The following is a 25,486-nucleotide window of genomic DNA, read 5'->3' as shown; positions in this document are numbered from 1 at the left end:
TAAATACATTCAGCATGTATTTATCTAAGTATTTATCTAAGTATAACAAGAAATCTGTGCTGTATTAGCTCGTGGATTCTTTGACTTGGACTTATTTCAGTCAGAGCTTACAATGTAGCCAATGTGATTGTGACAAAGCATAGTGTTTGCACCAATAGAATACTGTCATGGCCAAAAAAAAAAAAACTGCCAAAGAGAAGACAGGAAGGGCGTCCATTTACCTAGATCTTACAACATTTTCTCAAGAAGCACCAGTTAAGATAAACAAAATGTGATGACTCAGTTCCAGCTGTCTAATAACGGATGATTCACAAGGGAACTTTCCTGTTCTGTCTGCCTGCTTTCTGTGTGTGTTTTCCTGTTTGATGCCTTGAACATCCAAGACTGCATCAAGTTACTGGATCACTGATCCCCTAGTAGTGGTATCTGGTCACATTTTCCCTCACCATGTACTTTTGTATCCTCACTCATCAAAATTGCATAAAGATATAATTTGTTGACTAAATACTGTGATTGAGGAAAAGTAACTTTCCTTCAAATTATTCAAAATATAGTATACATGTTTATTCTATATATGGAATATTTTTAGGTATCAATGATTTGTCTGTATGACCCTTTGTATTAAAAACGAATTGTATTGGCTTAAAAGATCAGTCATAAGAGGGCTGCCTCAGCATGAACATCATACAAGTTCCGCATTTTGTATCTATTTTTACATTTTAGTACTGTGGTTTCCTGTGAGTGCAGATGGACCAGAACATCCATCTTGCAATGCAGCAATATCTTCTATAGCTTCTATATAATCAAACGTGCTGTTCTGAGCATGTACAAGTTCGTTCTCAAAATTAATTCGGTATCCAAAAAACTGATCTTCAGTTATTGCATCTTTTCAGTATTAGTAATACTGGTGACAGTATGTCTGAACTTTTTTTTGACATATGAGGTCAGAGTTTTAAAAGGTGATCTGGAAAAACTGAAAGGGGGATTTCTCTCTCACCAGCAAACATCACAAGATTTCAACAACGGACAGTTCATGGTAGATATTTGGGAGGTATGTTCATGAGTCATTTTTTCGCACATATGTCATATTTCTACGTCTCCAGTGCTTTCGCTAAATTAGTTTCACATGGTTAGATATGTTCAAAAATACTTCTGGTTTCTCAAATACAGTATATTTACAAAGAATTTGTTTTGTCATTTTTAGCATTTACATTTTAATAATATGTTATATTTAAATAATATCATTTAGTGGACAGGTATTTACATTTAGTGTAAATGGGCCCTTAATGTTAAGTATTGACAGAACAATGGTGGATAACACATGTTTAGTTTAATTTAATTTATTTTTAGAAGATCAAGTTAGTGACCTCTAAAACGTCCTATCACATGAAAACTCAAAAGGGCCATCAACATGCAATAAAGTCTTCCACCATAAGAACAAAGCGAGAACAGACTGACATTACAAGTAAGTATCAGTTTCATGATTACTTGCCATGCACAGTCAGATGACAAGTCTAAAGTTGCTACTGTATCCCTCCAACACCAAAATAATGTGTCTGTGGCAGTCGGTATAACAGTTACGAGGAAACAATTTTTTTGCAAGGATTGTAGATCATGAGGCTGTATTTTTCTTTCTACATTCCAATAGATGACGCTATTCTCAAATTCACGTTGCACAGACAAAAAGCACTAAAAATAACGTTACGATTTATGGAAAATATGTTGTGAATGTACTTTTGGTTTACAGCTCAGCAGTCATTTCTGCAGCTGATTGCCGCAGCCAATGAAAATCCAATTCTGAGAGGTAAACAGCCGCTTCTCTGTTCTACCATCAATGTCGATCCTCTATCTCGTATGCTGAAGGCGTAACCTTTAAGGGCCATGTTCTTTGATGGCACTTCCTGCCGAAGCAACTTTCAAGAAGTGGGCAAACATGTCACATAGAAGGCCACATTGTGCAATTAAGCATGGCACTGATTACGTCTGAAGTGAGCGCTGACGTAGTGAGATTCTTCCTCTTATTCAACAAGGAACGCCTACAGACAGTTACACAAATGCCCTTTGGCCAAGTCTGGTGACTGGAAGGAACATAGTAGAAGTGTAAGTTTGCCCGCATGTAACCCACCCAGAAAGACGTATAAACAATCATATGGAATGGTAATGAATTCAGGCTCTGGACCGAGGGCACTCCAGTAAAATGTCCCACTCAGCATCATGGAAGTGTTTAAGTCTCTTGCTGTAATCACGTCTTTGGGGCCTAATGATCTTCCACTGTTATTACACTGTATGAATGAACTGTATCAAGAATGCTGCATGGGATAATGCATCAGACTTTACCACAGCCTTTCATAGTGGTGTTTCTTTCACATGTTTTTGTTATATAAACATTTCTTCAAATCAGTTATGTAGGATGGAAAGCCGGTGGCAAGTTTTGTCTACTGCTAGTAAATTGCTAATCACACCATTTATATTTATTTAGCATGTCTAGGTCAACAGAATTGAATACATTTCTATTAAAAACTTTACCAACTCTGACTTGTAAATACAAGCCAGAAACAATATTCTAACCTCTATGCAAATTATCTTAGCAATACCAGAAATGCAAAAGTTACACTTCCTCTGTTTTATTCAGCTAATACAACTTACAAAAACAGATGTCGAATACTGAGGTTAAAAAGGATTGTATTGCATGGCTTTTTTTAATTTAGTCATAATTCTTCTCTTGGCTCTGTAGACTCAGACAATGCCACTACCATTCCCTGGACTGTCGCCATTCAGCATGGAGAAGCTTTATTAATAGCTGACAACAAAATCATTGTTAAACAAGACAGCTATTATATGGTGTTTGGCCAGGTACAAAAATAGCTACTCATTTTTTTTGTTAGCTTAAGTTACACAGTCTCAGGCCAGGCTTACGCAATAAACAAAATATGTGTCTATGCCACTGTGTAAAATGCATAATTTACTACTTTAAAAATAATATAATTATTTATACTCTTATTTATTTAGAAATATATTTTGTTTAATGTATATACAATGTTTTATAATACAAACTAATGAAGGTAACTGCAACTCAGGGAACATTCTGTAGAATGATAGTTTACTGAAAGTATTTACATTGCTAGATTTGCCGTTTCTCTTAATAAATAAGATTTTTGTATTGATGTTTTTGAATACATTAACAAGTATTAAATACATTAAAAATAAATCTAGTATGCTAAAAACAAAATACATTTTATTTTTTATTTTACATTTTTATCCAAACTTACAACTGTTTACAGGTTCTGTTCCACAACCCTGGCATCGTTATGGGTCATTTAATCAGGAGACGGAAATCTAGCGTGTCCGGAATGGAGCACAGGTTCACTGATCTGCTCCGTTGTCTGCAAGAAATGCCCCGAAACAACTGTGCAAATACATGCTACACTACAGGTAAGATATCACCCCAGAAACACATCTGTTGGCATCTATGCCTTATTTTGGCATAATATCCTTAGCGGCCCTCCAAGCGTGGCTGTAACACCCCCCCCAGTAATCATGTTTCCTCCTAAATGGGTGGACACCTCAGTCCCGCCAATGTTCAAACCAAGGTTATGCCCTTGAGCCCAAGGCTTCATTACTGTGCACCAACCATACGCTCACAACAAAAAAAGGGCAGATGTTGAGCTTAATACTTCTTTTTGAACCTCAAGACACTGTCAGGAGACAGTGGGCAGTGGTGGCTTAATTGTGAGAGAAGCGCACTTAAGAACATAAGAACTATACAAACGAGAGGAGGCCACTTGTAATTGAAAGATTGCTGGTTTGAAACCCTGATCAGCGAGGCACCAATGAGGTACCCTGAGCAAGGTACCGCCCCCCAAGTACTGCATTAGCTGCCCCATGCTATGTCACATATGGGTTAAATGCAGAGGACACATTTTGTTGTTTTGCACTGTGTCAACACTGATCACCTAATTTTAAATTCTGTCACATGGCATCCACTCACATTACACTTGCACACAAAGACTTCTGATAGTCCAACCTAAGGAAGGATTATATTTTATTGATCACTGTGGGGAAATTCCCTTCTCACCTACCCCCTCTTGCTCTCCGTGAGAGCAAACTTGGCAGCCAAGGGTCACCACCAGGGAGCTGGAGGTTATGGACTTACTCCAAGGCCCATAGACGTGCCAAAGCCAGGCTTGAACCAGCAACCTTCCAATCACAGGCACGGAGGCTTAGCCCACCAAGCCACACACTGCCCCCTAAGGTGATTTGCTGCTTGGAGCTGGACTCTGACCAATCATTTGTCTTGAAAGGAATCGTGAAGCTGGAGCGGGAGGATGAGCTGGAGCTGGTGATTCCTGATAGGCCTCAGGCTCTCATTTCCATGGATGCAGACTCTACTTTCTTTGGCATCCTGCAACTGCAATGAAGAGACAGCAAAACACAGGTGGACTTGTTCACTGGAGTGGATTCCACAGCTTATTGTGATAATTCACTCACTGCACTCACTGCATATATCATACAGTACAGTGACATATGGATGAGTTTCTGACTTTCTGACTGTATGGGGAAAACTGAAAGTGAGAGAATAAGTAAAAAATAATTTCTACGTCTCCCATGATGTGAGTATTCTAGGAAACACCCACTGAAATTTAATTTTAAAGATTTTTAGTAAATCTCAGGTATTTTTCTTGCCTTTCAAATTGTAGTCAGCACCTATTTGTGTGCATAACCCCCCCCCCCCCCCCCCCAAAAAAAAATAAAAAAATCCCCAATTAATTTCGTCCCAAGAATTGCCCCAACTGCTTCATCCTGGAACTTGGGAGGGGCATGTAGAGTGGAGAAGAATTCAGAGTATGATTAACCATGGAATGTTAGCATGATAATCGAGATAAGGATGATTGTTATAAGGTTAAATAATAAAGATTAAGATTTACTTGATCCCTGGGGGAAATTCTGGATAATATTCAGATTATTTTTTATGTGTTCTGGTTAGTAGACAAAAAGGAAGGACAGACTACTTGTAAAAATCGCAAATGTTGCAGTTTGAGTTTCCTTTTTGAGGATGTGGTCTACTAAAATGTGTCTTTTACTACACTTTACCACAATGATTTGCTTGTTTTATGTGACGTATATAGAGATGTACACAATATTCAAATTTAATGGAGAAAAAAAATGTATTAAAAACTTTGAAATTTAGAAATAACACTTTTCATAAAGGTGGTATCTATTAATTTCAATAATGTCATAATAATATTTAAAGATCATTGTCTTCACTTCTACTGAAACTACCAGCATTTCTCCATAAAAAAATTTCAGGCATGTATATCTACAGTACAGTGTACTCAGGTTCGGTGCGTGGCCTAAAGAAACCTGGCATTTCCCTGGGGCATCAGACCACTAGGGGCGCACTGGGAGTGTTGCAATGGTACTGCGCAATCACCTTGGGCTGCCATCTTGGTGAAACTATATTTGGTATACTGCATGTGGTGACGTGAGGTAACGACATATAAAACGTTATATAAAGGCCAAATAAATAAACAAAAATAAAAGCAAACCATATAGAGAGAAAACAGATATTATTGCATACTATATACAGCAAGAAAGCAATTTTTAAAAATTAAATTTGAATATTGCATACATCTCTATATACGTCACATAAAACAAGCAAATCATGGTGGTTAATTATAACTACCAAACTTCAATGTCAAAGGCAGAAAAGGAAAGCACAAACCGTACACACTGTAGTGTGCACAAGACGAGAAACTATACACCAACATGGGGCATGATGGCTTGTGGATGTAACATTGTGATGTCACCTGCAGCTCCCATGCTGGTAGTGCTTGATCGGCACCTGCAGGCCCTGCATATACTAGTAGCAGTAGCATGAGAAATAGTAGCAATAAAATGGTAGTAGTAAGTAGAATATGGCTTTACAGTTGTAGATTAGTGCCAGTCATTATAGTAATTGTGTTTTTTTTTCTCAAATAGTGTTATTATAAATAGCAGGTCAGTATATACATTTTTACATTTTTATGCGTGATGTCATTGTCGTTTTTTTCCATCTAGTTGTTTCTATGGACAAATCCAGTATTTGATAATGGGACAAAGTGCCATGAAAAAAGAACTGATAACATACATATGAACAAAAAGAAGTCACTCATTTATATAATATTTGGTATTATAGCATAGATTATGTCCAGTTTCTAATTAATGCAACTCCTTCAAAACAGTGATAATTACATATTTCTCCTACAGTAACATTGACATTTTATCATAAACCAAGTGTGGAATTAATGAATTATGAATATAAACAACTCATATATATTGTCACTGGCTTTAATATACGTAGCCAGTGCTCCTGCCTCTTTTTCACGTGGCTCACATTATCAGAACCTCTCAACACGTGGCTATCTGAGAACGGGAAGGGCTGTGGGAAGCCAGAATAACAGCTATCATCGCTTTGCTGTCATGGAGGCCGTCAGCTTGGCGACTGCAGAGCTGCCTGAGCGGTCATCCCCCGAAGGGGAAGCCACCGCACAGCTGCCCATCACATGCTCTAGCTCATACACGCCGTCGGATGTTTCTTTGGTAATTTCCATCGCTGCCAGGCGTTATTATCTGGGGGATATCCTGACATGTGACACGGATATGAATGATGCCCAAACAGAGTGCCGACTCTATTTCTGAACGTATGAGATGTGTGGGTGTCTGTGCAGTTTCTCGTGTTTACGTGCTGTTACATTCTCTCATCGTGGGCTATTTCTGTCTTTGTTTATTCCTTTTCTGGGCTCACTGCACTACCGTTTGCCCTATCTTAGCAATATTTGTTTGTTTTTTTTCCTTTCTATTTTGGAAATGGCCCTTCTTTGTCAGGATGGCAAATGACCTGTGCAGGATGTGAATTTATTGGACAAGGGTGGAAGGAAAAATAAGATCCTTTTCCTTTAAAAAAAGAAAAAAAAAATTATATATATATATATATATATATATATATATATATATGAAAAAAAAACAAAACATCTTTGTATCTCTGTTTACATAACATTTGATTGAATTGCAATTAATAAAATCAAATTCATTGAATTGTAATCAATAAAATGACTTAATACGATCACTTAATAGTTTTCTACAGCAGTTTACATTTAAGCATCTTATTTATGCACATTGAGTCTGGATAAATATAACAGAGAAGCATATAATTAAATATTAGCAAAACAGTGCTTTTGAATACCCTTTTAGGTAAAATACTAATCTGAATGACCATTTGTGTGATGTTAGATAATGAAACAATGCGGAGACCCACGTACATCATTTCCTCATTGTGTCTCCCACGCCTGTTTTTTTTTTTTTTTCTCTCCCCCGTATAATAACAGAGCTATAAATGGATAGGCATGTCAGTGAGCGGCAATCCAAAGTCATGTAGCTTTGGCACAGGAGCCGCCAGAGAATGATTGGCCCCGCGCTCGTCGGCTTCCTTATTTTCCAGTGGCCTCTCTCCAGCTACCTCGCAAACGTTTCTTTGCAGCCGCAGGACTGTCAGAAGGTATGTCATTAAAGAGGTTTTCATTTTACATGCATGGCTACGTACTTAGAGGGGATTTCTCTTAATTTAGTTGTAGCAATAAAAGCAGTAATAAAAAACAGATATTTACAGATTTAAGCCTGGAAAATGTTTTACCAGACAGCATCACTTGGTATGATTTGGCATTTTTAATAGTTTTAAATGATTTTGATGTTTCCTTAAATGTTCTGGGCTGCATTTTCCTCACATGGTAGTATTTACTATCTGTATGCTATGTTTATCATATTAACTTTAATACTTTACAATATCTGGTTTGTTGTTTATATGTGTTACATATATTTGATTTCTCATAATAATGAGAAAAATCATTGTTTCTTTCAATAGTCCAGTTTAAAAACTTTGTCCTGCTGGAATCAGAATCTCTCCTCTATACCTGCTGACTTAAACCCGAGGCTGCGGCAGCTTGATCTGTCAAACAACGTCATCACAGAAATAGGTGTGGTGAGTTTGAGATTCCTCCAGAACTTGGACATTAGTCAAAATGAACTGCATGTCATACATGAGGGAGCATTCAAGAACTTGGTGGAACTTCACACGCTAACTCTTGGAAGAAACTTTCTTTCTCATAACTCCATTGACAACAGCAAATCTTTCCTGCACCTTTACAGACTGAACACTTTGGATTTGTCATTGAATAATCTGGATGAAAAAGACGTGGAGTTCTACCTGAGAAATGCATCGTATCTAGAGTACCTCAGTCTCTCTGGGAATGTCCTAACCAAACTTACACCTGGAATCTTTACAAGAAGCCAGAATCTGAGAAGCATTATTGCAGAAAATAACTTTATATCTGAAATAGAGCAGGGAACTTTTGAGTCTTTGACCAGACTTGCAGAGTTGAATTTGGCCAGAAATAACTTGGGCTCTATTTGTGATTTTAAACTTTCCCAGCTAAAAAAATTAAACTTAAGCAGAAATGCTTTACAATTCTTCATCACTCAGAAGACTGAAAATATATTTCAACTTGAAATGTTAGACCTTAGTTATAATAATCTTTTGCTTTTTCCTCTATTACCCAATAGAAATAATCTAAAGTATCTTAACTTAAAAAACAACAAAGTAGGTGTTTTAGAAAACCAACTGCCATTTCTAGAAACACTCTTTTCATACCACAAAATCTCAAACCTATATGACAGTGGGTTGGAAAGTGTTGAAAATATATACTCTGCCTTAAAGGAGACACCCTTAGTTGATTTGGACTTGAGTGAGAACCAGTTCTCTTCTTTCCCTATGGAGATATGTAGCTATTTAGTGTCACTTAAGTCATTAAATCTAAGTGGCAACTGCCTGATGAATATCAGTGATGCTGAGATCAAAAATTACGCACAAGAAGGGCAGCCACAACAGAGTTGTCCTTCTTTAAAGTCCTTGGATCTTCAAAACAATCAGATTAGTTATTTTTCCCCAGATTTCTTGAAGGCTCTGCCAAAAATTGAAGAGCTAATTCTCAAAAAAAACTACGTGAAGCCTTGTTCATATAGGAACCAAACGGGAGAATCCACATCCATACAAACAAATCTCGTTGATGATAGCCACTGTGTTTCCTTTAGGAGACTCAGGACACTGAAATATTTGGACCTGAAGGAGAATGGTATTAAGCTGCTGTCCCCATGCACATTTGAGCACACCCCTTTAGTCACACTGGACCTGGATGGTAATGAGGAGATGATCTTGGAAAAGGGGGCCCTAGACGGTTTACAGAACACGCTTCAATCACTGAGCCTTGGTAGAAACAGAATGACAAGTTTGGACTTGTCTGTAAAATGTCTGAAAACTCTGAAGAAGCTGAACGTGGCAGACAATTATTTGGATGTCCTTCCTGAAGTTATTGCCTGTTCACCTCTGAAAGAGCTTGATTTGAGGAACAACAATTTCACAGATTTGGAAGAGTCTGTTATCAGAAAGGTGTCCATTTATCTAAACACTATATACATCAGTGGAAATTTTTTCAACTGTTGTTCAGCCGTGTGGGTGAAGTTCTTGAGTGAATCAAATGTAAAAATACCTGATCTCAAAAACACATTGTGTTTCATCAAGCAAAATGTCAGCATTTTCCCTTACTTCATCAGCTCTGACTCCCTTTCTAAGCAGTGTTCCCTTGAAGTCAGTACAGAGGTGGGTATAACAAACCTTGTAAACATAATACTTTTTGTTTTTTGTTTTACATTCACATTAATGATTGTATTTATTGTTATTAGATGTGCTTTGAATTCCTCACTTCCATTTAGAAACAATAAAGTAGTGTCTTTTCAGTCTGGAAATGATAACCAATGTTCAGGTGGGGTAGCTAAAATCAGCATATTCGAAACTGTAAAATAATCTGTTACATGAGAATAATTCTGTGAAATATTGTGTAGTGGCATGTACTGAACACAACATTGTCTGTTTTATGTTTGTGTGAAGTTTTTCCCAGCAAGACTAAGCTTTTAAGCCCGAAACTCATGACGTCAGTTATTTATCAATATTTATTCTCGGTTTGTCATAGAATGCAATGGAAAAAGCTTAAATTCATATACTCAAGTTATGACATATCAGCTATAGAGTAACTTCCTATATGACGGTTCTTCCTTCCCGATTTCCAAGTTCACCACAAGTGTTTTTTTTTCATCCAGCTAGCATCACTATTTTCCAACTGTCAGTAAGCAAAGGAGTTTCACACATTAATGCACAAATTTCAGCTGTATATAGCATTTTCAATACAAAATAACATGTAAATCGCGTGATGTCTAGCATGAATTACAGTGAGACTTGTTTGTAACGTAGAGTATAAAAAAACATGAAATATCTGACATTGAAGGGCCAAAAATAGGCAGCTATGTTGTAATATGATTGTGTGTTGTATGACTGTAATGTTGTATATTGTATAAAATTATTGATTTTGCATGATTTTGTATTTGCTTTTAAATATGAAACAGACATAGCAACTGCAGTAAATACAAGTGCAACACAATCTCAAATTCCCATATATTTTATTTATTAATTTATTTGCTATTTATAAATGAAAGCATGACATTGACGATTTGGGATTGAATATTATTATTTCACCTAATCCAAATTTAATATTAATACCAGTGCAGGTTTTCTGATAGAATATTCACATGATGTGTTTACTCTTGTGCATATTGTTTATTTCAAGTGACTGTATAGTCCTGTAAAGTCAGAACTATAGCCTGGGTAACTTGATCGATACAAAATAATGCCAATCAATTTTAAGTAAAAGCCAGACCACACCTGTTGAAACAGATATTGAAACAGACACTATAGGAAAAAATGTGAAGCACAAGACCACATCGGTCAAGTTCATGTCTTTGTTCAGTAGACACAATTTTTCCAAAGCAATACGCAGATCAGCTGGTTGATGGTCACTGAAGCAATGTTGGGGGTCTTGCTCAAGGGACCAACGCTGACATCACTCTGCTAACCATGAAGTTTGACGCCGCAACTTTCCGATCAATCATGGGCACAGAGTCTTGATCCATTGAGCCACACACTCTGCCCCCAAGTTGCGCTGGTAAATGTCAACTTTCCACAAACTACTGAACGGTTCCTCAATTTTAATAGAAGAAGTACAGCTTTTTATTAACAGAAATCCAGGGGAGTCTAATTAATAAAAAGTAATTAACCTTCGTGGCATAAAAACTGAAACTCAGTTGAGACTTTATCACACCACTAGATGGCAGTATAAACATGGGTTAGAGAAAAACACCTTTTTTTTTTTTTTTAAATTGAAATGATCTCTTATTTGCCATTTGCACACTTACCGGTACTGGTCCATTGGAATGCTTTCTTTCCACATATCCCGTCTTGCTTCCCTTTGAGACATACACACAGCAAAGTTTGGGGTCTGAGCACAGGGTCAAGCCATTTATCAGGCCTAACGCAGATGCGACTGTTCTGTCAATGACGATGCTCACACTGGTAACCTTTCAATCACAGGCACAGAGGCTTAACCCAATGAGCCACACACTACCCTATTTGCAATTTTATTTATTTTCGATGTATCATTGTAGGTACATTGTAGCTGATTCCTGAATCTCTTAGGAGGCAAGTCAGCTTGTGTATATTATTTCTTTTATATATATATATATATATATACATATAGACACACACATATACCATCGCACAATGTCATTTTGACAGCCTAATGATTATGGAAGCACTCTTGTGATTGAAACATTGCTGTTTGAAATCCCCGACCAGCATGGTACCACTGAGGTCCCCTGAGCACGGTACTGCCCCCCCCCCAGTGCTCCCCGGGGCACCGAATTACCTGCCCCCTGCTATGTCGTAATGTCACATATGGGTTAAATGCAGAGGACACAGTTTGTTGTTCTGCACTGTGTGCTGTGGTGTGTCAGCTGTGACAATCAATAATTTTTATAAAAATATGTGAATGTGATCAAAAAAACTAAAAATCTAAATTTAGTTTGGTTACTTATGGTTGAAGATAGGGGTTAGGGATAGGGTTACGGTTAAGGTTGTCATTGTTGGGATTACGGTTATGCCCATAGAACTGAATGTAGAGTCCCTACAAAGATTTAGATACCTAATCTGTGTGCATGCCTGGCTTTGTGTGTGTGTGTGTGTGTGAGTGTGTGTATCTGCATTTATGTACAGTACTACCATATCCTTCGTTTCCTGATATCAATATGGCTGTTTCTGCTGGCTGACTTTATTTAGACTTCTCAGTCTAAATAACTTCTGCAGATCTGGATTCATCATTATATCCAGCTTAATTTCTCTTTATACATGGATCTTGAACTGTTTGAACTGCAGCAAAAAGGCATTCAAAGAAAGCGCAAAATTTAACCAATGGAGATAACGGCATAACAAACATAATTTCAGGGTGGTAATTACATACACAGTCAAATAATAAATTTAAAGGAATACCCACTTGTATTTAAGATGAATAGATAACTGTGATTCTGTTCTGGATAAGCAGTACAGAGGATGGATGGATGATTGAACTGTTAGAAAGTACATGTATGGTGATATGGGGTGAAACATCACTTTGTGGGTCAATTACACATTCCACAGGTAGGGCTCTTTGCTAAAAATTACCTTCAGTAAACTAGAGAATGACTGTTTTCACAAATTAAACAAACAAACATTGAAACTGGGCTTCAAAATAAAAATATGTGATTCTGAGTCATTCTTTCCTAGAATGTGTCTACACTGATAATTAGCTGCTTTGAACAGAACAACCACATTTGTGTTTTTATATTGCCATTATAGGAAGTCGATGATATCATTTTCATTGGACATTGCTCGCTAGTTTGTTGTTTTTTAGTTTAGCGTAGTGTGGTGTAGTGGTTTCATTTTTGTTTGGCTGTGTGTGTGTATATATAAATATGCATATATATGTATATATTTGCTGATATATATATGTGTGTGTGTGCAATTTTTGCCATTTATAATCATGGTCATGGGATCTTTATAAATTACTTTATGAAGATCAGTAATTCTCTCACAGTTTGGCTTCCAGTCCTTCAACAAAAAGACAAAAAAAATAAAAACCAAAAATACAAAGCAGACGGCATATTATCAAACAGCATAAATTTATTTAAAATCAACTGCGCACACACAGCACTGTACTGCTTCAGTGTGACAAGTAAGCATGATCTACCTTAGAAGTGTACCCAGTTTTTAAGTTTAAATTCAATCAAGTGTTATGGCTAATTTCTTGTCTATCTTCATTGCAGCCATATAAAATATTTCTATCAAAATCTTTACAGTGTCTTGCTTAGAGAATAGTCCTTGTGTTTCCTGGAAAATCCACCAAAATGTCAAATAGCTATTTTACGACGTAAACTGGGAGTCATGCAAACTTTCAGGAATCTGCTGAGAAAATTTTCAGTACTTTTCTGGTGATAATAAACTTGTTCTTATTTGTTCTGACTTTAAGGCTCCATAGTTACAGTAAAAGCTAAGCTGGCCAAGTGTCCCTAGTCATTACTGAACAAGCTGCTGTTGTCATTTTATTGGGTTTGCAACGTTTATCAGTTTTGTGGTAAACACAGTCAAACCTAAAGACTCCTTTTTCCTCTTGGGGCATTTTTGTTAAAATGTATCATGTAACAAATATAAAGTCCAGATAAAAGTTGCTGTTGGCTTTATTTGAGTAAAACAGGGCTATGGATCCTTTTTGTCTTAAGACACCAGAAACCACAACGCAGGTTCTGTTTATCGCAAAGCTGTCGAAAAGCACAGCAAACAAATGGCCGCCTTGTGCCTTTTTCCTTTTTTTCCCCCCCTGTAGTCGCACCATGTGTTTGCCGCAAACTGTAAATCTTTGTTTAATTTTTTCCCAAATGGGGGTGGCAGAGCTGCACTCTTGAATAAACTCGGCAGTGCACGAGGAGGATGGATAACTGACATTACATACCAGTCTGGATGCATGCTCGAGGTCACTGGAACTTTTTACTGGATCAAAAACCTAGCGAGTGACTCAACAGCACAACGACGTTACGTTTGGAGCTCCGGGAACTGACCTTCTGATCTGCAGCAGAGATCTGCAGCCCACAATATGGACGTCAGAGAGAGAGGCTGTCATCACAGTTTTGAATGCTTCCCTCCCTACTCTCATGTTAGATTTAAGGACCATTATGATAGTCTGACGCATTTCTGCCGTGTGATATTTCAATATGCAATTCAATTCTGGACCTTGAAATAGTCCATTTATTTTTCTAACCAGATGGCAATTCACTTTGTCAAGACAAACCGAGTCTATTTCTATGCTGTTCTGTGATCTTGAGAAACACCCAAAATTGACACGTTTTGATAGATTGATAGATGTTTTTCAATAATGGTATCAGTAAAACCATTTAATAGATTTATAGATAAGTAGATGTTTTTCAGTAGTGATAGCAGTAACCAGTTGTATTGTGCTCTGTAAATAAAAAAATATACAGAAAAACTATGACAGATTGTGTTTATTCTCAGTGCAAACAGATTTGATTTAAATATTTAAGAAAAAAGTTTGATCAAAGGCAGAATTATGCATTTTTTGCTCAGTATAAGCACACGTGTATATTATTTCTTTGTTCTTGTAAATTCTCACAAACATACACCACTTAATGTTACATGAACATAGTTCATATAGTGGCATTGTATTCCACGAATCCTGTACTATGACACCACCAAAAAGCAGTGCAGCATTATCAATTTCTGGATAATTTTCTTAGATCCTGACTCATGTCAGAAACACCATTCACTTGCCCTGTCCGCCACAATAAATAATGCAGGAAAAGCTTTTTTGTGTCCACACAGATTCATTCTTTTGCTGAGGGTAGGCGGAAATTGAGGCGTTTGATCTGAATTGTAAAGAGTCTTGTTTGGCACAATGAAGGCCCCCATTGTATGTAAATAGTTTATATAAGGGCATATGACTTCTACAGTGCAGGGCAGCGGCTAGTGTCAGGGGATTCATTTGCAATTTTCAAAGGCATGGTGTTCTATTCAACTAATCCTTTCAGTAGAAAAGAAATAAATAAATCAGCTTAGAGTAATAAAAGTAATTCATAGTACGGTAATTTCTGGACATGTTTGTACATCACTTCAACTGAAGGTAAATATATTTAGTTCGCGTATATATATATTTTTTTAACATTCTGGTAGTTGGGCCATTTATTGTACTAAGATATCAGTGATCATGTTGGTTTATCAGCTGATTGGGCTTTAATTTGTTAATCTGTTGATCAGATTTGGTGTCTGAATAGGTTGAACTGTCCTCTATCGATGAGCCAAATTTTTAAAAAAGTTATCAGTCGGTTATATGGATTGCCATAGACTCCCATGGCAGAATATAATAATAATAATAATAATAGTGAAAAATACTAACAATTCGAATAGGTGCCTACACACCTTCAGTGTTTGGCCCCTAATAAAGTAGGTCTTAATGATGACTTGTCGCAATAGATTCTGAGGTACAAACAAAAAAACATAGCAAGTAAGACTTTGTGTTTACACATTGCCACCTTGTCATTGCGGCGTTCCTTGTTAGCTGTGGAGATCGCCAGCAGGACCTTTGGGAACATATCACCATATGTTTCACAATTTCTTTTGGATGCTAAATAACTGTTCATTGACCAGAAAATATCTTTGTCTTGTCTGATGCAAAAAATGCAGATAGAGATAATGAAATGAGGCAATATTGAAATAATGAAACACCAATTTGGAATTTCTGTTATCTGTCTTATGGTAACAGAACTACATGAACATCTTTATTTCAGAGTCCTCCAGGAGACTAAGGTAGATCAGTGCTGAGGCACCTACACCAAGTGGGAGACCTTACAGATCCATTATTCTATACCAAAGACAAGACCTAACGGCTGTGTTTTGGACCATGAAGAATACATGGTATGTACTAAACTCTGTGAAAGCCTCAACATTTCGGTAACCCGAAGGAGGCGTGTTACATGGCGGTCACATGGCCCAGTTACACCTCTGCCATTGGCCCGAGTGCAGTTGGTCGGGTGACCCATGTGTGGTGTGTGACCATCAACTTTCTCTCTTAAGCAGTGTGTGCAGAACCGGAGATTTCTTACTGAGCTCTCCTCCTGAATGCAGCTTTGTGTTCATGCTGTGCCGGGGGATCAATGAAGCCTGCACAGCTGGCAGTTACTGATATTAATAACACCTGCTGCTTAGCCTGGTAATCTAAGCAAGAAATACGGTGGCGTCCCTTTGAGAAGAAAAATGGAGCAGTTTTCATCAAAACGTTCTGCGATTATGGGATTAATTAAGTTGATGGACTGAATACATAACCACGGAATACAGAGTACTAAAGATTGTAAGTAACTCCTTTTCACTTTAAAGGTTTTGCAGTTCTGGGCAGCGAGATTCATTGTTTCATACAATGTCATTGGGAAGTCATAAATTTAGATTTTGTGGCTTTGTTAACTTTTAGATTTTGTTGCTGTTATGTATCCTTTAATAACTTTGTTTCAGTTATTTTTCCATGAAATTGGCGTGCAAGTAGGTGTGTCTGTATGAAGTAAAATTAAAGCCCCAGTTATTAATATGATGATAGAATTGAGGCTTTTGTTGAAGTATAGATTATTTTTTAACTGTTTCTCACTCTTTTTCAGATACGGAACCAAAATGAATTGGGCATCCTTTTATGCCATTATAAGCGGTGTAAACAGACATTCGACTGGCATCGGTCGCATCTGGCTGTCCGTCCTCTCCATCTTCCGCATACTGGTCCTTGTCGTGGCGGCAGAAAGTGTGTGGGGAGATGAAAAGTCAGGCTTCACCTGCAACACCCAACAGCCCGGCTGCAACAGCGTCTGCTACGACCAGTTCTTCCCCATCTCCCACATCCGACTCTGGGCCCTGCAGCTCATCCTGGTTTCCACCCCCGCCCTGCTGGTGGCCATGCATGTGGCACACCGTCGCCATGTCGACAAGAAGGTCCTCAAGATGTCGGGGCGGGGAAGCCCCAAGGACCTGGAACAGATCAAGAACCAGAAGTTCAAGCTCATCGGAGCCTTGTGGTGGACCTATGTGGTCAGCATCGTTTTCCGCATAATCATCGAGGTGGCCTTCATGTACATCTTCTACGTGATCTACCCCGGCTACAAGATGATACGACTGGTCAAATGCGACTCCTACCCCTGCCCCAACACGGTGGACTGCTTTGTATCCCGGCCTACAGAGAAGACCATTTTCACCATCTTCATGCTGGCTGTGTCTGGGGTCTGCATCCTGCTCAACATCGCTGAGGTACTCTACTTGGTGGGCAAGGCTTGTGCCAGGCACGTCCATGGTTCTGATGGAACCTCAAAGGCACCTTGGATTACTCAAAAACTTTCCTCTCTCAAGCAGAATGAGATCAATCAGCTCATTGCAGACCATTCTTTCAGGTCCAAATTCAAGGATACCCGAAAGAACCCAGTGGAAAAAGGAGAAAGGTGTTCAGCTTTTTAGAAAGGCTGCCTTCTTAACGATGTTTAACAAGCTCTCTACATCAGTCATGGCTCAACATGCCAATAATCGCATTCATTCATCCATTGCATTGAAGGAACACAGTAACCATATCAATATACAGTTTGAATATATTAAAATACTGGAAGATGCATTTTCTGATAATACCGATAAAAATAAAAGACCATGAAAATGAATTAAATGTGCAACTGAAATTACAGTTGCATGGGGAAAGAAGAGTTTCCTGGTGCAAACAGAACCGATGCTGCTAATTCCTGGGTCGAGATTCTATAAAGGACCATTCAAACCTTAACTCACTGGAGCAAGAGTTACGTTTTGTTATAGAGGATTTCAAGAAGCAACCTTCTTATGGATGGGTGAAAATCGACAGCGTGGACCATTGCTCCAACGGACTATTTTAACTGCGCATTGTTTGTGTCTGTACAATATTTTACATTAATGAGATGACGAGATAACCAACCCTTGGAGAGATATCAGGAGCAGGACTGTGCTGGACCGATTTTCTCAGGTTTCCTCCAAGGCAGGAACATAACGTCATAATGACCACATTATGAAATAATTTGCTTAGGTAATGCATCCCCCTTTTAAATAATGTACTTGTGAAAATTGTATGCATTCATTTCTCAAATCATGATTTTTATTTCGACATATGTGAATCTCATTAAGGCCATGCACCGTATCGAGAAAAACCGAAGAATCCTGTGTAAACCTGATGTGATACTGTCACTATGAACTTGCTCCCTCAAAACTCGAAGTCCAGGTTTCTCTCGACTGTGGCTGCCGGAGACATTTTAAGTGTAAAGCGACTCCATCCACTCGCCCTGGCGCTTCACTGTTCATGTCAGCTTCGCTAACCAGATGAACTCAGGAGAATTATAGAACAGGAGGGGCATGACTGAGTCGTTGCCGTATACAACTTTTGCATGTTGATAAGATGCATAACACGTTTGTTGTTTTTCAAGTGGTTAACACGTATTTGACCGAACCAGCTGAAGTTTCATTGTGTACCTTCTCTGTTTTTTTCTATTGATATTTTTGCCCCTTTTTTCTTTATTTGCTTCAAATGCACACATACGATTTAGTTTTTAACAGGTGAATTGTATTGTTGGTGGTTAAACTAGTAAATGAAGAATGTACTAATTATAAGCTGCAACCAAAGCTTATCACAAGACTGCAAATGGGTCTTAAAATCTGGAATATACTTTTACTGTACAGAACTAGATGCATGAATAATACTATATTATCAAAACAATGTTGTAAAGAAGATATGTATATTTCATTGATAATGTGTTACATAAGACATATCTAAATTAAATGACATTTTGATTGTTAAGACTGCCAGTACCAAAAATATACATTTGCTAATGGCTGCTGATTAAAATTAATCTCTTACATTCAATTATAAATGCAAAAAGAGTGCTGAATTTTTCTCAAATCTAAAAGTACTGTCTCTTACATATGGCATACAAATTGTGATTGTTTATTAATTAATAATATTAAATGTTATTGAACTACACCTTGGCTGTTGTCTGCTGTCAAATTCAATGGAACTATGTTAACACTGACCCTGCAAAAAGATAGAAGTGTGTTGTAACAGGTTCAGCGGCCTTTCATTTACTTAGTGCAGCTTTTTCTGCGGCCACTAGGGGGCAGACAATCTTCCTTCATGTAAAAGTAACACTTTGGACGTGTCAGCTGTTTGTTTTACTGCTCCCCTACCAAATCCATGTCCATGTTTATTCATGTTACAAAACAAAGTCATTTATAATTTCTGATTTGGAAAATCTTATTCTTCTGGCCTGTGTTTGATTGCCCTAAAAATGTACTACAGTATGTGGACGTAGAATAGGTATGTGCCTCGATACTCTCTAACTCATTTTACTCCCCAATCAGTGTAACCTGAAGCCAACAGCCCTAAAACCTTCAGTGCATGTTGAGGTTTTCAGTGTCAGGCAGCATCAATTTCATCTTACAGTAAGTTTAACAGCATATTGGACAAGCTAGTTAATTTCTTCTGTGACGAGTAACTTAGCAGTGATTTCAGGTCGATCTGGCTACACAGAGCAGACTTATCATTGATTAAGCAGCATATGCTTTCAGGAAATATTTCTTGGAGATGTGTTGGGCTGTGAAATTAACCAGCCCCACAGCCATGGAGTGTTTCCTTTTCCTCAAACGTGTTGCCTGTTTATCTTCCTTCAGATCCACCAGTTGTTTCCTATCATTTCTGTAACATTGACGACAGAGGAGCCGCGCAGGTTCTCGTTCGTTTGTGTGCCCGTCACTGATAGGACGGTTTGGCTGTCAGTTCACAGATGGTGGGCGGGATGAGTAAAGACGGACAAGAGGGAGCGTCAAGTCTCTGGATTTAAGAGGAAGAAGGGAAGCTAACTTTCTTGAGTGGTGTTTCAGCGGCATTAAGGCTACGTGAAATTGAAGACTAGGCTATTTGAATGGCTGTTGTGTTATGTTAGAAAGAGCACAGAAGAATATATACTCAGATTTACTATAACAGATGTTTATAATATTATAATATTACAATTAGAAGATGCATTAAGGTTCCTCTCATCAGTCTGCTTGGATTGACTGTGGTTTCAAGAAGATCCTTATCAGTAATGCTGATGCTGACCAGGTGGGTTCTGCTCTGCCGCATTGTGCTTTCTGTCTCTGATTCTTCTGTGCCATTCTCGTTAGAGAATGTGTGCAGCAAGTGGCTGTTTTCTGAATTTAATAACTGATACATCAAAATCATACGTAAGGGATACATACAATGCTTAGTGACTTTAATGTCTTCAAAACTTTTTTGTCCACAAACTTGACCATTTTTTGCTATGTTTCTGAATAATATAGAAATAACCTTTAATAAATTATATAAAGTATGTATATACTTGCCTAGAACATATATAGTCTGTGTGTGTATGTGTGTGTGTGTATATATATGTATATACACACATACGTGTAGTATTGTGCAAAGGTCTTAGGCAGTCAAAGGAAATGTTTGTTTCTATTTCCTATTCTGTTTATCTATTTATCTGGGTAATAAGGGTTTATTTTCTCAGAACAAAAAACGCAATTTAAACATTAGAACATATGAAAATTAAGAGTAACACAAGAAAAACTGACAAGAATTTTCTCCGCTCGCCAAAAATTTACCGGTATCTTGTTGGATGGCTAGATGAACGCTGCTTCAGTTCCCAAACCTCTCCTCAGGGGCACCTCAGCCATTCCACGAATTCGTTAAATTTCACATCCAGCTCAATTAATTAATTAATCGAAATAGTTTTAAAAAGTGAATAAGTTATTGCTTAGTCATATGAGGTTGGGTACTGGTCAAGTCAAAAAACACGTTGGGTGTATTGGATGGTTGCTTTACATACTGGGGTGACTTTAGGAGAGGAAATGGCTAAACTGACACAATTTGACAGACATAATATCATAGTTTTACACCAACATGAAGATCATTTGAACATCATTTTCATAAACTGCCTAAATGTATTGCACGGTATTGTGTACATAAAATATAACACTGCCATTCAGTTTACGTTACATCAGTTTACCACTATAAAGCTGACCATTCAATGGAACACCTACCTGTCGCTTAAGTCACAATGAAACATTCACCCCTTTAAATACAGTATGTCCATATGATTATTGTGATTACTGTTAATGTTTTCTGCTATCTGTTGCTGCACGCAAAAGCTTTTTGTTCTGGATGAAGGTAGTTTTACAGGTGACTCTGACCAGTGACACAAGAGAATTTGATACTGGGCGACCACAACATATATTAAAGGCAAAGGTCTATTTATGGGGGGTAATATTGGAGCGTAAACATTCCCCCCAGTTCCTACGCTCCTGATTCAGGCACAGGGCACAGGCGGCAGTGCCAGTGAGACATCCGCACAGAATGCCCACCTAGCTGACATCACAGATAAGGTTCAGTTCAGTTTTAATCTGTGTGACCCTTTTGGATAGAGCAGAGAGCTCCAGTAATCGTGCACTTTCTGCTATGTGACTGCCACTCACATACCCTGTCTAAAACAGGTTATACAAAAACAAACACAGTCCACTCTACCTGTGTCTGATAGCAATAATCATCCATATCTATACTAGCCATCACTAACTACCACTTTAAATATACGAGATGTTGCTGGTCTGCTTGAATTATGAACTGTGGGTGCAACATAAAAATATATCACAAAACAGTAATTAAATCTTCAATAGTACATTATATGTGGCATGAAAAGGTTGAAAGGTAGACAAAAGGCAGAAGTATCTTGGGACTCAATGGAAACAGGTCTTCCTTTGACGCGTTGTGATGTTCAGAAAGACAATGCTGAGTTTCCACCAAAGACATTCATATCCTGCTCTGGTCTTTAAAGTGCCAGTTAAACATAATGAGTAAAACAAGAGACGACTTCCTCTGTTCTGCTGCTCTGCTGGGCACAATGAATCATAACCTCTTCATACACTGCGCCTGGATTAGCAACTCAAAATAATCAATGTATTTGGCGTATGTTGAGACTAGACACGCCTAAGATAACTGATGAAAGGGTACCCATCCCGGCTTCTAACTGATTAGTCTGCCGGGGAACAATTTCATGTGCTAAAACTTCCTGAAAACAGTAAGCAGGAAGATAAATACGGCATGAAGGGAAACAGAAGGCGCTGACTTGCATGCCCCTCTCCGGCTCACGGGCATCTATTGCAGAAAATTAAGATGTTTCCCTTCTTATGTCCCTTGGTACTAATTGAAGACACACACAAAACTGTAATATTGTAAAAGCAGAAGGTCAAAAATTGAATGAGTGGATTAAACTTGTTTTCCTTGGAAACTAAACGGCTGGGGAAAGGCTAACACACAGGCACACATGTAGTGTAGTACAGGGAAAAGGTTGTGAACAGAACTGAGTAAGAAATTTAGCAGAGTCATGTCTCATGTCTCAGGCAGCTGCGAGAAAACTATCATGATCAAAAACATGCCAGCGCTGAGAAGACCAACTGCAGAGTTCGGCACCATCAGGTTTCCCCGTGTTTCTGATGGTTGGTCAAATTGTAAATGTTGAAATTAATGCTTGAGAGCTGGAAACTCTGAAGTGATCGATATTTGGCAATTCGACGATGTGAAGAAAGGGAAGAAGATACAAGTGAAGAAATCGGCTGTAGTTCAGCTGATATTGAGTTACCGGTGTTGGTAACACTTTCTATGAATTCCATGTCTATAAGAATCATATATGAATTAACACATTCATAACACATTATAATACATTCAAAAAGCACATTATGGCCATATTTATTATACATGATGAATGATTTATGAAGCTCTCATCTTTAATGCACTATTGATACCTTCATAACACCGTACAATGCACCCTTAATTCTTATACCGACCATTATATGCATTATAGATGAGAGCTTCATTGGAGCTTAAGAAGTATTATAATCAGCACAATAATGCCTTATGACCATCAATAGAAAACACTGTAACACTTTATTAATTCTTATACCAACAATCAGTGGGCTAAGCCTGTGTGCCTGTGTTCAGAGGGGCCCCGGTTCGAACCCAGCCTCAGCACGTCTGCGGGTCCTTAAGCAAGGCCCTTAACCCCCAGCTCCCTGGGTGCCCCAACAGGTGGCTGCCCTTCGCGGACAACTTACTCTTCAAAGAGCAAGTTGGAGGAGGCGTAAAGAGAATTTCCCCACGGGGATCAATAAAGTATCGATTATTATTATAATGCATTATAATGCATTATGAAGCTATATCTATAGTGCATTATAGATGACAGCTTCAAGTAAAGTGGATAAATGTAAAAAACATAATGCTACAGTCTCAAACCCCATATCATGTATAAATTATGCTTTAATGCTTATTTTAATTAAATAATGAGAATATTTGTTACTTATAAAAAAATATAGCCTTGTTATCGTTAGTTAAGGTCGCTGCCTTGTGTTTCTGTGCAGTGCTTGGTCTGTGGACAGGCATTGATGGGAGACTGGAACCTACTTGGAAGGCTGTTGGAGAGCGCCCAGACACACTCCACCGTGGTGGGCAAGGTCTGGCTGACCGTGCTCTTCATCTTTCGCATCCTTATCCTGGGAACCGCGGCTGAGAGGGTGTGGGGAGACGAGCAATCGGGCTTCAGCTGCGACACCAAGCAGCCTGGCTGCCAAAATGTCTGCTACGATTACACCTTCCCCATCTCTCACGTCCGCTTCTGGGTGCTCCAGATCATCTTCGTCTCCACGCCGACACTCATCTACTTGGGCCACATCCTGCACCTGATGCGCGTGGAGGAGAAGAAAAGGCGAAAGCAAGAGCAGAGGTTTCGTGCGGGCGACAAACAGCCTTTACTGCCGGAGGAAAAGACGAAAGCGGTCGTCGTCCGCAATGAACTTGGCGAGATCCGCCTGCAAGGGACCATCTTGCGCACATACGTTTTCAACATTGTCTTCAAGACCATCTTCGAGGTTGGATTCATCGTGGGCCAATATCTCCTCTATGACTTCAAACTCAAGCCTGTCTACGTCTGCAAGGAGTCCCCTTGCCCCCAGCCAGTTAACTGCTACATCTCACGGCCCACCGAGAAGACCATCTTCATCCAGTTCATGTTGGTGGTGGCCTGCATCTCACTGCTGCTGAACCTCATGGAGATATTTCACTTGTGCGTCACCAAGTGCTGGCACAGACAGAAGCACAGAACAGCTCAGCCTGAAGTCAACCCTGTATCTAAATCCCAAGAAAAAATTGCCGTACCATTTTTGCCCAGTTATACCGAATACCCTGAATATCAGTCCGTGCAGCAGTTACGTAAATCCGGTACTAGCCGTTTTCCTGTGACCGGGGCAGGGTCCATTTCTCATTCGTACAGCAGCAAAATAGCAAACCAGCAAAACAGGGACAATTTAGCCATGGAGTGGGATCACAATCATGAGGCAAATAACTTAATAGGTCATTCAAGGTCAGGGTCAGATTTGACGATAGAGAATCAGCAAACATCCTGCCAATCCAACAAGCAAAGCAACAATAAGACCAAACAAGACCTGAAGATCTGATGTCTTGTCATGTGTAGTTATCTGAAAGCTACAACCAGTTTCTTTGAGCATAACACACGAGGTCAGTTAATGCTGGAGGCTGTGCTGATATTTTTAGAGGAAATTGCCATTTCCAAACCACAGGGAAGATTGTTTCTCAAACCCTTCGTAAATAATGTGTTGTTTTATCTCCATCGTTAATTAACATGCTACCCAACCCACACGTTAATCATAACATGCTGCATAAGTCTTGTCCTGCTCTATGCCTAGTTTTGGACACCATTCAACCTATGTCATTAATACATATTGTAAAAAACTGGTATTTAACAAACCCGACAATATTAAAACATATTTTTCTCAAATATTTTAGGTGTTTTTATATGCCATGCTGATGTAGAAGAAGCAGACACATCTATCCTGTGTGTGTGTGTGTGTGTGTGGTCCAGGTAAACCTTACCTTGTGGGGACCAAATGCCCCCACAACGTGATGAATACCTGTTTCTTACCTTATGGGGATGAATTACCTGTTCTCCATATAGACTGTATTTTATAAAAATTCGTGACGGCAATGAAAAAACTAAAAATGCGAAAACTCTTGTATCTTGCTTGGTTACTTATGGTTATGGTTAGGGCTGAGTAGGGGTTAAAGTTGTCAAAGTTAGCAGTTAGCATCAGCATTTTTCTCATAGAAATGAACGAGCGGTCCCCAAAAAGATATGATTATACGACTATGTGTGTGCGTGTGTGAGACAAAATTAACCAATTAGCTGCTTGGTCGCTAGCCTCCTGCCCTTTCTGCATTGTGGTCTATTGTCTGTTAACGAATCATGGCCAAATACATTAGAGAAACCATTTCCCTTTAACAGGAGATCCACCACAGCCTCAAGAAAGAATAACATTTATTTATGAAGAACATACAATTTACCCATATATTTA

At 38.6% G+C, this 25,486-nt stretch overlaps 4 protein-coding genes across 7 annotated transcripts; all 4 read left to right on the top strand.

Moving 5' to 3' along the window:
• The first annotated feature begins 720 nt into the window (after nucleotides 1-720).
• LOC111859892 (tumor necrosis factor ligand superfamily member 13B-like) lies at nucleotides 721-4,929 on the top strand. The gene is made up of 6 exons (XM_023843028.2): nucleotides 721-1,051; nucleotides 1,351-1,465; nucleotides 1,748-1,804; nucleotides 2,735-2,853; nucleotides 3,282-3,432; nucleotides 4,302-4,929. Exons 1-6 carry the CDS (start codon nucleotides 824-826, stop codon nucleotides 4,415-4,417), a joined length of 786 nt encoding a protein of 261 aa, XP_023698796.1. The 5' UTR covers nucleotides 721-823; the 3' UTR covers nucleotides 4,418-4,929.
• On the top strand, nucleotides 4,364-10,454 carry LOC111859891 (transforming growth factor beta activator LRRC32-like). Of its 2 annotated transcripts, none has more exons than XM_023843027.2 (3): nucleotides 4,364-4,435; nucleotides 7,365-7,534; nucleotides 7,898-10,454. In XM_023843027.2, the coding sequence occupies exons 2-3, from the start codon at nucleotides 7,439-7,441 to the stop codon at nucleotides 9,890-9,892; spliced, it is 2,091 nt and encodes a 696-aa protein (XP_023698795.2). In that variant the 5' UTR covers nucleotides 4,364-4,435; nucleotides 7,365-7,438; the 3' UTR covers nucleotides 9,893-10,454. The 2 variants fall into 2 exon arrangements, with proteins under 2 accessions (XP_023698795.2, XP_023698794.2); XM_023843026.2 differs by lacking the exon at nucleotides 4,364-4,435 and adding an exon at nucleotides 5,068-6,579.
• A 4,482-nt stretch (nucleotides 10,455-14,936) lies between these two features.
• On the top strand, nucleotides 14,937-19,042 carry LOC111859788 (gap junction beta-1 protein-like). Of its 3 annotated transcripts, none has more exons than XM_023842787.2 (4): nucleotides 14,937-15,140; nucleotides 15,805-15,931; nucleotides 16,142-16,364; nucleotides 16,663-19,042. In XM_023842787.2, the coding sequence occupies exon 4, from the start codon at nucleotides 16,676-16,678 to the stop codon at nucleotides 17,501-17,503; it is 828 nt and encodes a 275-aa protein (XP_023698555.1). In that variant the 5' UTR covers nucleotides 14,937-15,140; nucleotides 15,805-15,931; nucleotides 16,142-16,364; nucleotides 16,663-16,675; the 3' UTR covers nucleotides 17,504-19,042. The 3 variants fall into 3 exon arrangements, with proteins under 3 accessions (XP_023698555.1, XP_023698554.1, XP_023698553.1); XM_023842786.2 differs by having other exon boundaries at nucleotides 16,094-16,364; XM_023842785.2 differs by having other exon boundaries at nucleotides 16,091-16,364.
• Nucleotides 19,043-19,707: 665 nt separating this feature from the next.
• On the top strand, nucleotides 19,708-24,914 carry LOC111859770 (gap junction Cx32.7 protein-like). Its single transcript, XM_023842748.2, has 2 exons — nucleotides 19,708-20,153; nucleotides 23,480-24,914. Exon 2 carries the CDS (start codon nucleotides 23,504-23,506, stop codon nucleotides 24,569-24,571), a length of 1,068 nt encoding a protein of 355 aa, XP_023698516.1. The 5' UTR covers nucleotides 19,708-20,153; nucleotides 23,480-23,503; the 3' UTR covers nucleotides 24,572-24,914.
• The last annotated feature ends 572 nt before the right edge of the window (nucleotides 24,915-25,486 follow it).

This window comes from Paramormyrops kingsleyae, chromosome 10 (genome assembly GCF_048594095.1).
Source record: "Paramormyrops kingsleyae isolate MSU_618 chromosome 10, PKINGS_0.4, whole genome shotgun sequence".
Taxonomy (NCBI): domain Eukaryota; kingdom Metazoa; phylum Chordata; class Actinopteri; order Osteoglossiformes; family Mormyridae; genus Paramormyrops; species Paramormyrops kingsleyae.
This window is presented reverse-complemented; position numbering and strand designations above follow the sequence as displayed.

What these genes read in the sequence shown, in the direction of transcription:
- LOC111859770 (XM_023842748.2), top strand. Translation starts at nt 23,504, where the DNA reads ATGGGAGACTGGAACCTACTTGGAAGGCTGTTGGAGAGCGCCCAGACA.
- LOC111859891 (XM_023843027.2), top strand. Translation starts at nt 7,439, where the DNA reads ATGATTGGCCCCGCGCTCGTCGGCTTCCTTATTTTCCAGTGGCCTCTC. An exon ending in AGCCGCAGGACTGTCAGAAG is followed by an intron (nt 7,535 to 7,897) that starts GTATGTCATTAA and finishes TTCTTTCAATAG; the next exon opens with TCCAGTTTAAAAACTTTGTC.
- LOC111859788 (XM_023842787.2), top strand. Translation starts at nt 16,676, where the DNA reads ATGAATTGGGCATCCTTTTATGCCATTATAAGCGGTGTAAACAGACAT.
- LOC111859892 (XM_023843028.2), top strand. Translation starts at nt 824, where the DNA reads ATGTACAAGTTCGTTCTCAAAATTAATTCGGTATCCAAAAAACTGATC. An exon ending in AGAACAGACTGACATTACAA is followed by an intron (nt 1,466 to 1,747) that starts GTAAGTATCAGT and finishes TTTGGTTTACAG; the next exon opens with CTCAGCAGTCATTTCTGCAG. An exon ending in ATTATATGGTGTTTGGCCAG is followed by an intron (nt 2,854 to 3,281) that starts GTACAAAAATAG and finishes AACTGTTTACAG; the next exon opens with GTTCTGTTCCACAACCCTGG.